Here is a 15,892-nt window from a genome sequence, read left to right on the forward strand (position 1 = left end):
TTGCTGCAGGAAGATCATTCATATCCAGAGGGGAAATAAGACCCAGAGTGTCTACTCCGTGGCTTAATGATGTTGCAAGATGCACTGTTTTTAAAGGTCACTGGAAGATAAATGTTCATTTTTGGGGGTGTTGACTGGACAACACAGAGCAAATAAGCACATGGACTGGTTCACCACCACAGCTGATTTAGAAAAAAAAACCACCACAACAAAACAAACAAACAAACAAAACAAACAAACAAACAAAAAAACCCTGAAAATCTAAAACTCTTTTCTGGACTAAAATCTAGTTTGAGTTGGTGTGTACAAGGAGAGAGGTAAAACTAGAGCTATCCTACTGTCACAAAACATCCCCAGGCCAATTGAGAAGTTGCCTCCTAGCTGCTGCTTCAGGATTTGACGCTTAAATTATTAATAACTCAAAAGCGACCACATCCAGTCATTGGTCCTTGAGAGTCAGACCGACATCATCTCGACTATGGTTCATCACTGCATCTGTTGACTCTGCTCCAGAGTAGCTCGCAGGCTAGTTCCTTTGCACAGCTGCTTCATCCTTCTGTGGCTTCTCAGTCAGACTGAGGACGGCAGCAACTATTTTTCTTGACAAAGCCCAACAATAACTTCAGGTGGTCTTTTCTATGTCTTTCAGCAACAATGTGCCTTCTACACCTCCTATAACTACTCCTTCCTTTTGCACATACAGCTATCGATGGGAGGAACCAGGTCTGAAAACAGAACAATACTTAAATTTAAAATAGCAGAGGAAAGGCAGCTTATTCTAGAGTCCAAATCTAGTTTATACATGGCCCACATAACTCAGTTGGCCCTCAACGCTATGGATCTAGCACAGGAAGAGGTGACACAAACTTCCATATGTGACTTGGGAGAATATCCATGCAACTACAGCATAAAGAAGGTACTTTTCTTCTTGGATATTTTTAGGGAAATAGTCTGATTAAGCTAAGAAAATGCTGATAGAGTGCTTAAGAAACCAAGTGTCACAAAAAGTGCTGTTAAGCTGGAAAGTAGTTTTGTCACAAACTGAATGTAAGCACTTTTTCCAAACAGAAATATGGAAATCTGCAGTAATATGTCCAGAACAGAGTTCCATTGCAGAAATAGGAGCAATATTTTTTTCAATTCTTACAGTTAGCTGGGAGGAACAGTCAGTTTAAGTATCCCTCAATGAGGCTAGCACTGTATGTGATTTTAATTAACATAAATTTTGCTAACTTTATTTAGCCTGTGTGGAAAGGAAAATTACTTAATGCTTTGTCAGCAATTTTCTCAGTCACATTTATAAAATTGCTAACACATGCATATATATTTTTTAAATTTATAGAGAACTTGAGATGAGCAAGTTTGGATGGATAGTGAGGATATCTCAGAAATACTGCACGGCGAAAAATCTTCCTCCAAAAGCAAGGAAAATTCTCTCCCAATGTTTCAGAAGGCTTGGGGGGGGACATTTTAATGTTATCCAATGGAAAACAAACAAACAAAAGAACAAAACAAACAACAACAACAAAAAAACTCCCCACAAAAAAAAAAAACACAACAGAACACACAGACCCCAAAATCTTTTAAATCCATTAGAAATGCTGTCTTCATTCCTCTTGAAGGCTGCTGATGAAATACATACAAACTAGATAGTCTACCAAAAGAAAAAGTCTTAAAAATATGTTAACCCGTATTGTTGTTTCATGAGGCAAGGTTCCCAGCTGGACACAAGGGCTCTCACCCGCACAGGATCACAAGCTCCTGGATTGCCTCTCTTTACAGCCTCCACAGACATGTGAATGGCCCGTTACAAAACATCTGCCACAAAACCCGTTTCTGGATCATGTTTCGTGGTTACAAGGGCATAGCTTGCCAGAGGAAACAAATGAAAAATCCGTATCTGCTGTCTAGCAGTGTGCCATTTATTGCAATACATCACCAACAGCTGTGGTAATGGGAGCTCTTCATTACAGCCCAAAACTTAACCGGTTCTTGAAACAAAATCCCAAAGCCAAAGGCCCAGTTTCTTAATTTATTATTGTAAAGGGAATGAAGGAAATTCTCAGTTTCATCCTGCGTGGTCTGTCTAAAGTGATGTTGCATCTTTCCTGTTCAAGGACATTCCCACAGGTATTTTTCTTATTGAAGGGGTGACCCTACAAAGTGAATCGGGTCAGCTGAATGTGGCCACGAAGTTAGCAAGAAACCAAGCCAGAGGCAAGTGCCAGTGCTATCACAATACAGGGCAGAACGGGCTGATCCAAGGTCATGCCAAATCCTCTCTGACGATCCTTGACATACACAGCACTATTTTGCCCTGATGATGTTACCGATGGTGCAATTTTTGAGCACTATCTTGCCAAAAGCTTTAAAAAAAAAAAGGGAGCTAAGGGGTCATTAACTGAAGACATTCTTCCTCACGGGGAGAATAAACATTTAGTTTTAAGCTCCTGTCTCTACCTTCCTCAATAAGCCAACAGCTATTCCTCTATAACAAGTAGAAATGTGAGTATCAAAGCCACAAAAATAGCCTTGTTCTCTAAGAAGCGTGCTTTCTGAATAGTAAATACCTTTTAAACTGCTTCTCCCCTCAAGATGGTAGCACAGGAGTTATACCTGCAATTGCCAATTCACACAGCCAACAATTAGCTGAGACACCGGCCTAAATGTTACAAACCACAAATCATTGCTTTCCCTCCGGAATGATACTGCTCTGTGCACAAACACTAGGGAAATCACATACAAAACACCTCTTTATGCCCCTGTTTAAAGATACTGAAAAACTGTGGAAGGTGAAACTTCTTGCTGCCAGACAGGCAGACTTCTCTCAGTCACAACAGGATAAATTACTATGGCTCTTAGAGGAGAAATACCAACTTCAAAGATGGTGCAGATGAGAAGAGAACGAGGTCATGGCATGCTGCATTGCTGTTCCAAGCCACCTGTTGCCACAAAATATGGTTTTCTACATATTATATGAAAATGAAGAAATCATCGCTTACCTGAGGGCCGATCAGACCATTGATTCCTGGGAATCCTGGTTCTCCCTTTTTGCCCTGTGCGTTCAACAGAGGAGCAAATATTAGAAACGAGGGCAAAGACTGCTACTGACTTTCCAAAGCCTTTCACCTCAAAACTGGTAAATCACTCTAATGTGAGTACACAAAACACACCGGCTAGAAATGAAGGCAGCAGACACCATTTGGACGAGAAAATCCAGTTGTCTTTGACAGGTCTGTATCTCCCAGATGGTGAGAACAGACCCACAGATGAGGGTTGGTCTCATGCACGTCTTGGCATCCCTCACACTCTGCAATCCCACCTGGGTGCTGCCCATGGAGGGTCAGAGAAATCACAGTGCTGAGATGCAGCCAAGGGAGGTACCACGTGTAGACACATGCTGAGAGGCACTTTCCTTGCTGCAGTCTAGCCCTCCACCCGTCCCCAACAAAGCCAAGCAGTGTTCCTTGTGTTTCTAGCAATGTCCCATATATTAAGAAAGAAAATAATTAAGAACCCTGGTTCATAATGAATAAAAAAGCTTCACAATCTCTAAGCCAGAAAACAGGAATCCATGATGCATTTCTAACTAGGATTGGCATTACCATCAAGGAATCGTGGAATCACAGAATCATAGAATAGTTTGGGTTGGAAGGGACCTTCAAAGCTCCTCTAGTCCAACCCCTGCCATAAGCAGGGACATCTTCAACAAGATTGGGTTGCTCAGAGTCCTGTCCAGCCTGGCCTGGGATGTCTCCAGGGATGGGGAATCTACCACCTCTCTAAGAAACCTGCTTCTGTGCTTTACCACCCTTATTGTAGAAAATTTCAGAGCTCACTGACTCTTCTGCAAGCAAAAAAATATTCCTGCAGAGAAACCAGAGAGCTTTGCTGCTGCAAGGGAAGGACAGGCCAGGACCTGGAGTCTAGCCTTGAGACAGGTGCACCTATATGGATGCTGCAGCACCTGTGTTACCCATGGATTTGACCTCAAATATTTCACAGTGAAAAGTCCTACATGAGAAAAAAGAGGAAGAAAGGATGGAGTAAGGATGCATAGACACTGGAGTTCAGGCAGAGCCTGGATTACTTTCTCAACCCAACAGCTGACTTGCTGTGCCACTTCAGGCAAGTCGGCTTTCTTGTGAAACTAATCTGTTGTTCCCTGACATGTAATAGACACTGAATCATTAATACTTCTGAAGTCGTTAGTAATATACTACAAGGGTACAAGAGGAGTCACGGAAATATCTGAGAGACATTGAAAAGTGATTTCACCCCCCTCACTTTTTACTTCTCACCAAAACTTATTTTCTTTTTAGATGGATATTATAAAAAACTAAGCAAGTTTCATGTCACTGTCGATGTGATTGGTCATACAGAAATGTTAGAGTCAGATATATAATTTTCCCATCATTTTTTCTTCATTGAAATGTGTCCAGACACAATTTGTATAATTCCTGTTGAGTTAGATGAGTGAAAAAACTAACAATATCACAAACAACCAAGGTTTCATCATAGTTTTGTCTGAATTTCATTAACTGGTGTGTCAGAATCTGTTCTCTTCCTCGTTTTTCTCATTGAAAAAAAAAAAAAAAAAGAAAAGAAAAGGAGTGATTATGAGGTCTTTGGATATCAAGAGTTTATAGTAATTTCCAGGACCTTAATACTGATAAAAATATGCATTATATATTCAAGTACATGCACTATTCATGAGTGATCTTTCTGCTTTTTCAACATCCATCACTTCTTCACTTGTCAAAGCCAGAAAGAGCCCATTTTTAACCTGAAGGACTCATGTCCCCACATGATTCAACTATATATCCTCTAGTTAAAGATGCCCCTTTTGCCAACTGCCAAGATGACCATGCAAAGGACACTGTTAAAATACCCATTTAAATAAATAGATAAGCTTATGAATAGAGCACACAGGATGAGGCGTGTGGGGCCAGACGCGGGAGACGACTTCATTCTACCTCCAGCTTCCTATCAGCATGGGAGCCATACATGAAGGTGTCTGGTTCCACAGCTACAACTCTGAGGCCAGCATAACAACACAGTGTAACTGATTCCTTCGTGTCCCACCAACCTCGTTGGTCACTGAGAATATTTACGAGCCAACTTGCACCTCCCCTCATAATGTTTGTGCATCTCCTTAGACTCTAATTCAGAGACTACATTAGAGGCATGAACCTGATATAAACACCTTTGAAGGAGCAGAATGGAATTAGCTCCCTAAGTAGTTACCCAGATATCACAAGTTGGAGAGTGTGAATACATTCTGTTGTTTACTCTATGCAAAACCATAATGGGTGATATGTACATTAGTATTCAGGCCAATAAAATCCCAATGAGCGTTGTAACCTTGCAAGTGAAGAGATGCAAATATTACATGTAGACCTTATTTTGAAGGTCCATAGAATGGGGCTTTACGAGCTCTATAGCTTATGGGCTTTACCTCGTTCCAGTTTGCTGAACTTGCTGTGTTTTAGAAACTTGTATCACCTGAAAAATATTATTTGGGGAACCTGAGGACGGATGTAGCAGCATCACCTTCTACCCAAGCCCATCTCAAAAGCCGAGAAAGGAGAGGAAGGACATATTTCACCTCCTGTGACAAGTACACACAGGTTGTTCTGTTTCCATACTGATGGCCAGGCACAGTAATCTGTAGCAGCAATGAGAGATGTGAAAGGAGCCTATACTTTCCTCGGGTATAACGCTGAGAAACTTTGGTGCTCTTCAAAACACTGAGAAATCCCTTAAAGCAGTATATAATTATACTGTCAGAGAGTCTGGGAGTGTAATTTCCCATTGTGAAGGGGACATTTTGGCCACTCAGAAGTTAGCCAAAATCAAACTACAACAGATTTGCTCCATAACATTACAGCCTGTCTATAAAGTATAGAAATACTTGCTGGGAAAAATTATACCTATGAGAGCAAAGCTCAGTGAAATGTTGCATCACCAAATAATACGACCGAGAAAACCAGCAATTATGCTCTGTTGCTTATAGTAAGAATCAGCTAGGTGTGTAAGAATGTGTACTCTTTGACTATGTGAAATATATGTTATTTGCCTTCATCAGCAATTTGAACAATAGCACAGTTAAAAATGTGTGTTTTAGTTGAAATGGATATATTTACCTCACTGTAAATTACAGTTTTACTCTGGATTTAATCGACACCATAAATCCCTTTTTCCTTCTTTTTGATAACTGCTTACATTTCTATATTTGCACTGCTGAACTTCGCAAGGGCAGGCAACATTGTCTGAACATTTCAAACATCCATGACTACTGATAATATGAACACAACCATCCATTGGGAAGATCTTTGCCATACAGAAGACAGGAAACCAAGGGAAAATGGTGACTCCACTCTGCTAGAGGGGAAATTTTGAAAGGTATCATAGCTCAGGACTCTTACCTTGCTGTCCAACAGCCAGAATTGCCATATATTTTCATAGCATGGTTTTCCCTGAGGTTTGGCACAGGAACAGAGGTAGATTTGGTACCAAGTGCACAGGAAGCATTCTTAATTGTGAAAGACTGTTAGCATAAATGCCAACTATTTCCTTTGTAAGCTAGATGGGGTGCTAGGACTACCCCTTTCAGCTCTGTCCTTTTACCTCTACATTACTAGAGGACCCAGAAGTAATCTAACATTGTTAATCAATGTTTGGACTCTCTGAAGGCACCAGCCCTTTACAATCTCCATATGTATTAGACAATGACAGTAAATTAAGAAGAAAATTAATTTGGAACAGGCTGCTCAGAGAGATTGTGGAGTCTGGCAGGTAGATTGGACTAGATGATCTCCAGAGGTCCCTTCCAACCCCAACCATTTTGTGATCCTGTGATTCTGTGAAATGAGAACATCTCCCTAGCTTGAGGATGCAAACACCACTAGGGCTGGCCAGCTAATCAGTGATTTTCGGGGCTGTCAAAGAAAAATATGGGCTATGAGGGCTTTTGGACATTGAGAGAAATTGTATCTTGGGACTGGCTCTTTCCAAAAAGTCTACAGTTTGCTCATTCTCCTCTCTCTCCTGGGTTATTTGCACATCTCTCCCTGAAGACACTAATTGACTTTCTCCTTCCCTTGGACCTTGCAGGTCTAAGGTGGTTCAAATCAAGGGCAGTTCACACACCAAGAAATAAGAGTTCAAATAGCATTGGCTGCCCATTTCAAGTTGTGACTGGCCAGAACAGGAACATCATATGCAACAACCCACTTAGGAGAGAGTTGAGTCAAGAAGGGGAAAGTCAAATATATGTATTTCTGTCTCACCATCAAACACACGAAGAAAAAGCTCAGCAGCCCTCCAGGCAGCTGATAAATTTATCTCCCCTGTGACAGCTAAAAGGTAAAAATCTTCCATGTATTGGCAAGTTCTCTTCTGGGTGGAAGGTGTGCCTTAAACCCAGTAGCCCTCAGTTTTAACAAGACCCTTTAGGCTCTATTGTAAAACAGAAGTGTAGCATTTACTAAGACTCATAGCGTTGTAATCGAGTTGTAAAGAGTCAGGAATGGTCTGTTAAGCTTTTTGTGCTGCTCTGACTTCAGGGATAAACATTCAGGGGACCTGGACACATGAGCACGAAAACCTGCTGAAACATGACAGCTGAATTAAAGATGCAGAAGAGCCCCCTTTGTAAATCCTGGAGCCGCATCTCGTCCTCTTGCCTCCAACCTGACAGACCGTGACATCAAACTTCACAATTTGATCTCAAAAAAAAAAAAAGGGTCTTGCAGTAAATTTTTTCTATGCTATGCGTTTCTACATGGAACTCACTCTCATACACATAAATTATTTTGTGCATGAACTATCTTGAAAAAAGGGGAATTATTACTACTTATCTGTCTGACTCATGTACATTGGAGTTTCAATCCTAGAGAATGACATTCATTGAAGGCTACTATTTTAAAAATATATTTTGCATTTTTTTTCACGAGACTATTCTTACTATCCTATGAGACTCCTGATTTTTTTTTTTTTATTTGCACTGATTATTCTTCAAGCATGGGGATATTTTGACAATGCCAATTTAGAAAGCCAGGCTGCAGTATAGTACATCAAACTCAAAAATGATCTAGTTAGTTGATACCTCATGCCTACATGGAAAGTACTACTATAGGATAAATAGATGTTTTCTTTTGGTTTCCTTCTGAAATTTCAATCACTTTAATGAACTTGTATCATTTCAATAAGAGGTGAGTTCTTGAAATATAGGTTATTTGGAGCATACTTCAGAAGAACCCTGTGTTTAGGCTGGATTAGCCAAAGATCTGCATGCTTTCCAGAAGCATGTCAGACATCTGCACCTTTTGTGTTTATCTAGGAAAAAAGGTTGGGTTTACTTCCGAAAAATATTTCAGTAGATCAGTTGTCAAAAAACTTAAGAGGAGAACCAAAGCACTTCAATTCCCTTCAATTTCACAGGAGAAAGAGGACAGGAAGAGAAAAAACAAAACAAAACAAAACAACAACAACAACAAAACTAAAATGGAAACAGACTCTCAGAGTTCTGCTTCTTTTTCAGGTAGTTTGAGTAAAATCAAAGACACAGTATTGTCTATCACTCAAAGGTCTTACAAGACAGATGAGAACAGCAAAGCTTCTTTCTTCCCACTGTGTGCTCTTGATATGAGGGTATCATTGTGAAAATATAGACATCAGGTGCCAGGAACTGAGAAGCAGCGGACTAATAAAATGAACAAAACCCAGTTGCCTGGTTCAGGTTGGAATTGTTATCTCCTGCTCCAAGACAGGATCACAAGATGGACGTGAATTGTCAGAGGTGCGGCCTCACCAGTGCCGAGTACAGTGGAACGATCACCTCTCTAATCCTGCTGGCCACACTATTCCTGACACCAGCCAGGATGCTGGTGGCCTCTTGACCACCTGGGCACACACTGGCTCATGTTCAGCCGCTGTCACCAACACCCCCAGGTCCTTTTCCCCCAGGCCCTTTCCAGCCACTCTTCCCCAGCCTGTAGCGCTGCCTGGGGTTGGTGTGACCCAAGCGCAGGACCCGGCACTTGGCCTTGTTGAACCTCAGACAATTGGCCTCAGTCCATCGATCCAGCTGGTCCAGATCCCTCTGTATGGCCTTCTTACCCTCCAGCAGATCAACACTCCCACCCAGCTTGGTGTCATCTGCAAACTTACTGAGGGCGCACTCAATCTCCTCGTCCAGATCATTGATAAAGAGATTAAACAGAACTGGCCCCATTACTGAGCCCTGGTTCTTGATCTTAAGCAATCTGTAAGACGGCCTTAAGCCATCAGTAATACAAAGGCCAGAAGAAGACTTAGACCATTGGAAGCCCTGATGACAGGGCTTCTTAACACCACTTGATTATTCGGCCATATTTGTGGTGCACATTAGTAGAAGACTCTGCAACTGCTCCAAGAACTGTGATACAGGTGATATAAAAGTGGTTTTTTTTTTTTCCTAGTACAATGAATTCATTTAAATGAAAAAAATAAGCTTTCGGTAGCCATCTTAAGAAATTAAACTGACACTTTCTTTACTATAACACAAATTGTGATTCTATAAAGAATATGCCTTTTTATTGACAACTGTACTATCCCATGTATTCTTTTATTTCTTCAGCAACAGCAGGAAAAGTGATTTGAGGCTAAAAGAATATAATACTTCCCCTTTTCCTAGAAATCTTCCAAAAATATATGACCCTTTACCTGTCAGCCAAACTGTCACAAGGGTGTTTGACACAATATGTCATCTTCTATGAAATCTACACACTGTGTAGGCGGCTGTTGCATCGTATTTCTAACATCAACCAACATTGCCTCTGTCCTAGCACAGCTCAGAATCCTCCATTTCCAGCAGACTGTTATGGGACATTAATTCCTCTATGAAATTGTTCCAAACACATCTTTATTCCATTAGTAGTTTGTGCCAGTTGCATTACGGCTAACTAAAGTACTACAGAATTCTAAGAACTCCAACAAATGGTCGTATCTGCAGTTTTGTGTTAGGACAGGGGCTCTGTGCATGTGCCAACTTCATTGAGGTCTTGGTTGAGGACTATCAAGCAAAACTGAGGTTGAATCACATTGCAAAACAGTAATCATTTTACATCAGCCCCTTTGCAGCACACTACTTGAGAAGGTCCTGAAGTCAATCTTGCATTGCAATCTGTCCCTTACATTACAAGATAATAGCGTAGTATAAAGTACTTGAAGAACCAAATTTTCAAGAGATATAAGTTGTTGTAGCGTCATGCCTAGAAACACCCTCTGCATAAAACAGCAGAGGAACCAGCCAAACAGATGGTTAGTTATTTTCATCTGTTCCGCATAGGTTTGCTAACAATACTGAAAAGTAGTCCCAAATTTGTCTCCAGCTATGCCTGGTTTTTCTGTTCTTACCACAGTGAAGAAGGCTACATCTGTGCTAAACACAATGGGCCAAGGCTCCATGTGCAAAGAGCACAGAAGCTTGGGTTCATACAAATAAAATCTCGTTTTCACAAAGGAAGAGAACCTTTGTAATCCAGCCTGCCAGGCACAGTCACCCTGCAGAGCCGGGTCATTTGTGACTGACAACTACTTGGCATGACCCAAAGGTGTGTTCAGTGATAGACAAACCCATGCTCACCTCTACTCCAGCTGTTTGGTTTGCTCACTATTTGTACAGCCTTACACTCCTACCCCTATTTACAGGGAGTGCAGAGTGAAGAGATGTGCAGGTCTTGGAATAGAATCATAGAATAATCTAGGCTGGAAAAAGACCCTTATGATCAAGTCCAACCATAAACCTAACACTGTCAAGTCCACCACTAAACCATGTCCCTTGGTGCCATTTCTGTATGTCTTTTAAACACCTCCAGGGATGGTCACTCAACCACTTCCCTGGGCAGCCTGTTCCAATGCCTGACAACTCTTTTAGTGAATATTTTTTTTTCCTAATACCCAAACAACAAGCCCAGTCTTAAACAACAAGACAGGGCTGGAGCCACAATGACACTGAGGCATCATGGCCACAGCCGTGTCCTGATTGCTGGGCTATGCCACTAGAGAGCCTTCTTGTTTGGCTGTATGCAAGAGGGCTCACCACATCTCCGAGTTGTGGCTTTAGAGCCTCCCCTCGCTTCACATCCAGTCATTTAAACCCAGACTCAAACAAATATTTGAGGAGATTTCTGCTCTTGGTATTTTAACTTCTAAGTCTGTCTAGATAAATGCTTTCTGCAAACAAATTTACATAAGATGGTAACCAGTAACTGGATTTATATTTGTGCTTTGTCAAGAACTGTACTAATGGTGAATCAGTAGTATCTGCTAATCTGTTGTCTCTCCCAACATATGGGTTTTTCACGTAGATCCACCAAGCCCAGGACTTTGATTCATCTCTAGTATTCACTAATTGAATAATGGTCTTTAATTAAAAAAATATAGCTATCCACCTAAGATGCCTGATGACTAATCTAGACCCTTAGGAGAAGAAATCTAACTAGCTAGACACAACAGAGTCTAGGGAAACATTCAAAGACAGTATGGATCAAACAACATATCTAATCAAATGATCATTAGCAGGTGCATTTTGTGTCCTGTTGCAGATCCTGACAGATCACTGTCCTTTCCCCAGTTAATATGTTCTATTAATCTTATTCAAGAAACAATTTTTCACAACAGGCTTTAAAACCAGGACAATTCAGAACTTGTTAACTCATAAGTAAAGCACAGCAGAGTTATTTGCTAAAGTGTTTAGGTGATATTTTCTGAAGACTGGAAAAGTACATGGACGCAAGTAAATGCCCTTTTCAACTGTGGCATTAACACGAAACTGAACGCTGCATCCTCCGAAGGAGAAGATTCCTAAAAGTCAAGCTTACAGCTCAATTTAACAGCATGCAATTCAATGGAAAGTCTGTAGAAAACCACCAACCAAGGAATATATTTCTTCCCTGTATTGTCCTTTGCCCATAACTTTCCCATGCCCACAAGTAGCTCTTTCACGCCCACTCTTTGACAGCACCGGTGTTGACTCAAGTGCAAAGCTTCTCAGGCAACACCCACAATCTTGTCTGTGGATTAAGCTTGATCTTTGGGTCAAGTCTCTGTGCCTAGCTGAAAAAGTAACCCACCAAACAGCAGTACTGAGACCAAAGTGGCTGCCTCCACAAAGGTTAAACAGATCTCTCACTCCCACCCTTATCTATTGCCTAGTGAAATGTTCTTCATACAAATGGGCTGAAGCAAGGAAAGGCAGATTCAGAGCATTCACGTGGTATGATGAGACCCACTGTGAAATTTACTTTTTATCGGTACTTGAATATTTCAAAAGATAACTCTGAGTTGGAGAAAAAATAATATATATGTATTTTTTTTAACGAAACTATTTAAGCTCCTGGTAGAGAATGGCACACTAGCTCCCATTTTTGTGAGCTTCTGTTTGAGTACATTTCAAACAGAATAGAAAGTAATAAGTATTGCAAGTGTCTTCGCATTTATTTGACTTCCAGGACAACAGCATTTCTCTGAACTTTCAACACCTCCATCTTACTGGTGGCTCTACACACTCAGAATCATATCAAGTGTCCTCTTGACAGCAAGGAGCAGACACAAAGACAGGAGCACAAGTGACAAGAAGGAAACTTTGCTAGGGTCCCACAGGGCACTGCATAAAATCTGTGGCCTCCAAGAGGTACTGAAAGTCCCTGAACCATAAAGAAGGAATAGAGAAAAGGACTGGGGCCTCCAGGATCCTTAAATAAGTAGAAAAGTATATGTAAAGTTGGTCAAGCCTTTTTGAGCAAAGCTGTCCTCAGCTTCTTGAGACTTACATTAAATAAAAACAGAAACTCACCCTTTGACCTGGTAAACCAGGGACTCCAGGTTTTCCTTCCAGACCAGGCTCTCCCTTTAAAAGTGGAAAGTTTTAGAAAGTTAACTGAGTAAGAAAAACTAATGAACTACATAATCACTCCCTAGCTGTTTTGTGCTATCTTCACTGCACGGCTACCTAGACAACTCTTACCTGATAATTATGTTGTCCTGTGAGCAGAAGAGAATAAGAAAACAGGATAGAGAAAAGTGACAATGCCCTGATTAAACACAGAGCACACAACTATATTTAAATTACATAATTAAAACCCGATTTACCTAAGTGATGCACCTTCACAATGCCATCAATTTTACAAAGCCCAATCAACAGCGAAACACAACAAACATTTCAGAAGTGAGAGAATGCAGAGTATTTGCAAATGAGGCAGCAATGACAGTCTGAACTGAGCTACCCTGCTGAGCTGTGTTATAAAATATGACTAGAAGAAGCTAAATTAAGTCAAAAGTAAGAATGCTGGCATGTCTAAATTGTTGCAAAAATTGTGTTGAAGCACAAATACACATACCCAACTCTTATTTTTCGTATACCAAATATTTTAGGCAGGACTTTGTGGCATGAAGCCAACTCCTTCTACAGAAAGGGTTCTCTGACCTCCATTATGTGATAGCTTCCAAGTTGCTAGTAAGTGCCTCTCTGAGATGTGTTGAATGCCCATACAGCTCTTAAGGACATCAGAAATAGGAAAACAATCAGGTTCTGCATGACAACAGCCTTGAGGCAAAGTCTGCCTCTGTGCGATGACTGCCTATGTCCTGGGTGCCACCTCCAGATGTTCAGAGCAGCCATCCACAGCAGGACACTTTCAGCAGTGAAGAAAACAGGAGCCTGGGGCCACTGTTTTAGATCTTAGTTCCTGAATAATGTACGATATTTACATGTATTCCTCACACCAATCTGAGTTTCAGTTTCTGGGATTTTCAAGCAGTTAGAGAAACAACTTACTGGAGGTCCAGGAAGTCCAGGTTGGCCTTGTGGTCCTCGTGGCCCAGGCTCTCCCTACAGAAATGGTTTTATTTTTTAAAGGTTAAAGTATCTGTATGAAAAATTATATGAGCGCATTACTCATATTGGCAATCTGCACAGGACCTATACTACCCCTTTCCTCAAAGATCCCAAAGAACCAGTGCAGAGACCAGCTGGTTTTCTCCTTAATCCTTCAGCTACTTGAATTAGACTGCACACAGACTGATCCACCCACGCTCAGCAGGCATTTATCCATATACTGGCTTTTTGTTTTTCAAAGGCAGTAACTCTACCAAAGACAATGGGTTATCCTGGATATTCCAATAAAGCATTACAGATTGGGGTTTGGTGGTGGAGAAAAGCAATCCTTGCAAAAAACAGCTTCCACTGGCATTTCCCCTGAGCCAGCACAGCTGTAAAGGGTTTTAAAGTATCAATTAGATGATGCATAGAATTATATTAAATAACAGTTAAATACAAATCATGCACCCACCAACACAAAATCAAAATTTAAATATGTTTTATCCATAGGTAGGACTAACAGACTGAAGCAATGGCTATCTCTCCCTTGTTTAAGTGTCCAAGTTCAGAGACAAACTCAAATACAGTTTGACTTTCATACTAACACTTCCTTGGACTTAAAGAATTGCATAGCTGACACTCCAATTTATAATTTTCAGTCTTTCTGTGAATTCATATTAAATTCACTGCACCTGAAAAGGACATTGCCCTTTTTCCATTCTTGTTTGTTTTCGATACTGTAAATAGGAAAACGTGTTTCTTTATGGCATGACAATGCTTCTGTCCACCTTAATTTTGAAGCATTGTTTTAAAGCAAAGTCTAATCTAACACGAAATTGAAATACATAAAAGTATCCTTGTAACGGAAGAATAGATATCGAATCTCTCTTACTTGCTCTCCTTTCAGGCCTTCAGTATGCACCTGCAATGGAAATGCAGAGTCATAAAGGAGAAAAAGAGGAAAGACAACACAGGAGGTGCCGGGGTGTGATGGTCTCCCACACCGTGTTTTTGTCCCCTCGCCATTCCCTGGAGCCAAGTGCTGCAGCTCCTCAAATCCTGCTGCAGCCCAGGGGGTGCTTTCTACTTAAACAGCTCAGACTGACACAAGGTTTGCTCTCTCAGTTACCTACGAAGTGATTTGTGCGGCTGTATGAACAGTGGAAACTTAATCAATTATCTCATGGGTATAAAAAAGTTAGTAAATCCCCTGGATCTTGTCTTATTTTAAATTACAAAGTCATACTGAATGAAGATACCATATAAATAGCAGGCTGGCTTTCAATATGTGCATGATTCAGACCTTTATTCAGCTCCTCGATGCAAGACACCGTGGCTGTGAGTGACAACTGTCAGTCTTCTCAGCCTCTTCTCCACCCACCTCCTGGAACTTTAGGCTCATTTTCAGGTTTTATACATATTTTTTGAAATCTCTTGGCAACTACTGTCATGTCATTAATTTCACATTTAAGCAGGACAGTAAAAGGCTCTTATCCATTTTTTTTTTTTTTTTTTTTTCAGCCCTCTCTCTCCCTCCTTTGCTTTCTATCACATTACAGGTAAGGAAATTGCCTGCTGCCTTCCTCATGATGACCAAGGAGCTTCTCATACTTGTCTTTAGCACCGTGTCCTTCTTTAGCACAGTACTACAGTTAAATGTTACTGGTATCAGTGGTCCTTTAATGCTTTCCATCAATAGTCCAAGAGTGGTGTTTCCTAATTTTAATCCTATTGTTTTGGAAAGTAAAAGGGATACTCCCAAACTGCTTTGTTACCAGCCCCTGCAAAACTCAGTTCTAGTCCTCTCCTCTGCATGCATCGAGGTAAATCTTTTTCCATTCATTTGGAGAAGACTTCTTCACACAGAAAATACTAACCTCTGGAGAGCCTTATGTCTCTGCTAGTGACACTTCTGGGGTCACTGAAGGAATTGCCAAAGGCAGAGGGATGCACAAAGGCATGTAAATCTAGTGCCACAGGAATGATGACCTCCCCTCTTCTGTCTTCTAGGTTTGCTTTTTTATCACT

The 15,892-nt window shown here is 40.9% G+C and overlaps 1 protein-coding gene across 3 annotated transcripts in view; it reads right to left on the reverse strand.

Annotated features, from left to right (window-relative positions):
• The window catches only part of COL22A1 (collagen type XXII alpha 1 chain), a 237,834-nt gene that overhangs the window by 73,779 nt on the left and 148,163 nt on the right, over positions 1-15,892 (reverse strand). For all 3 annotated transcript variants that reach the window (XM_065627435.1, XM_065627434.1, XM_065627436.1), the window contains 4 exons: positions 14,757-14,786; positions 13,823-13,876; positions 12,842-12,895; positions 3,003-3,056 (listed from right to left, as the gene is read on the reverse strand). In XM_065627435.1, coding sequence (XP_065483507.1) covers positions 3,003-3,056; positions 12,842-12,895; positions 13,823-13,876; positions 14,757-14,786 — 192 coding nt within the window. The remainder of the gene's footprint in view (positions 1-3,002; positions 3,057-12,841; positions 12,896-13,822; positions 13,877-14,756; positions 14,787-15,892) is intronic.

The sequence above is a fragment of the Caloenas nicobarica genome, chromosome 2, assembly GCF_036013445.1.
Source record: "Caloenas nicobarica isolate bCalNic1 chromosome 2, bCalNic1.hap1, whole genome shotgun sequence".
NCBI lineage: Eukaryota > Metazoa > Chordata > Aves > Columbiformes > Columbidae > Caloenas > Caloenas nicobarica.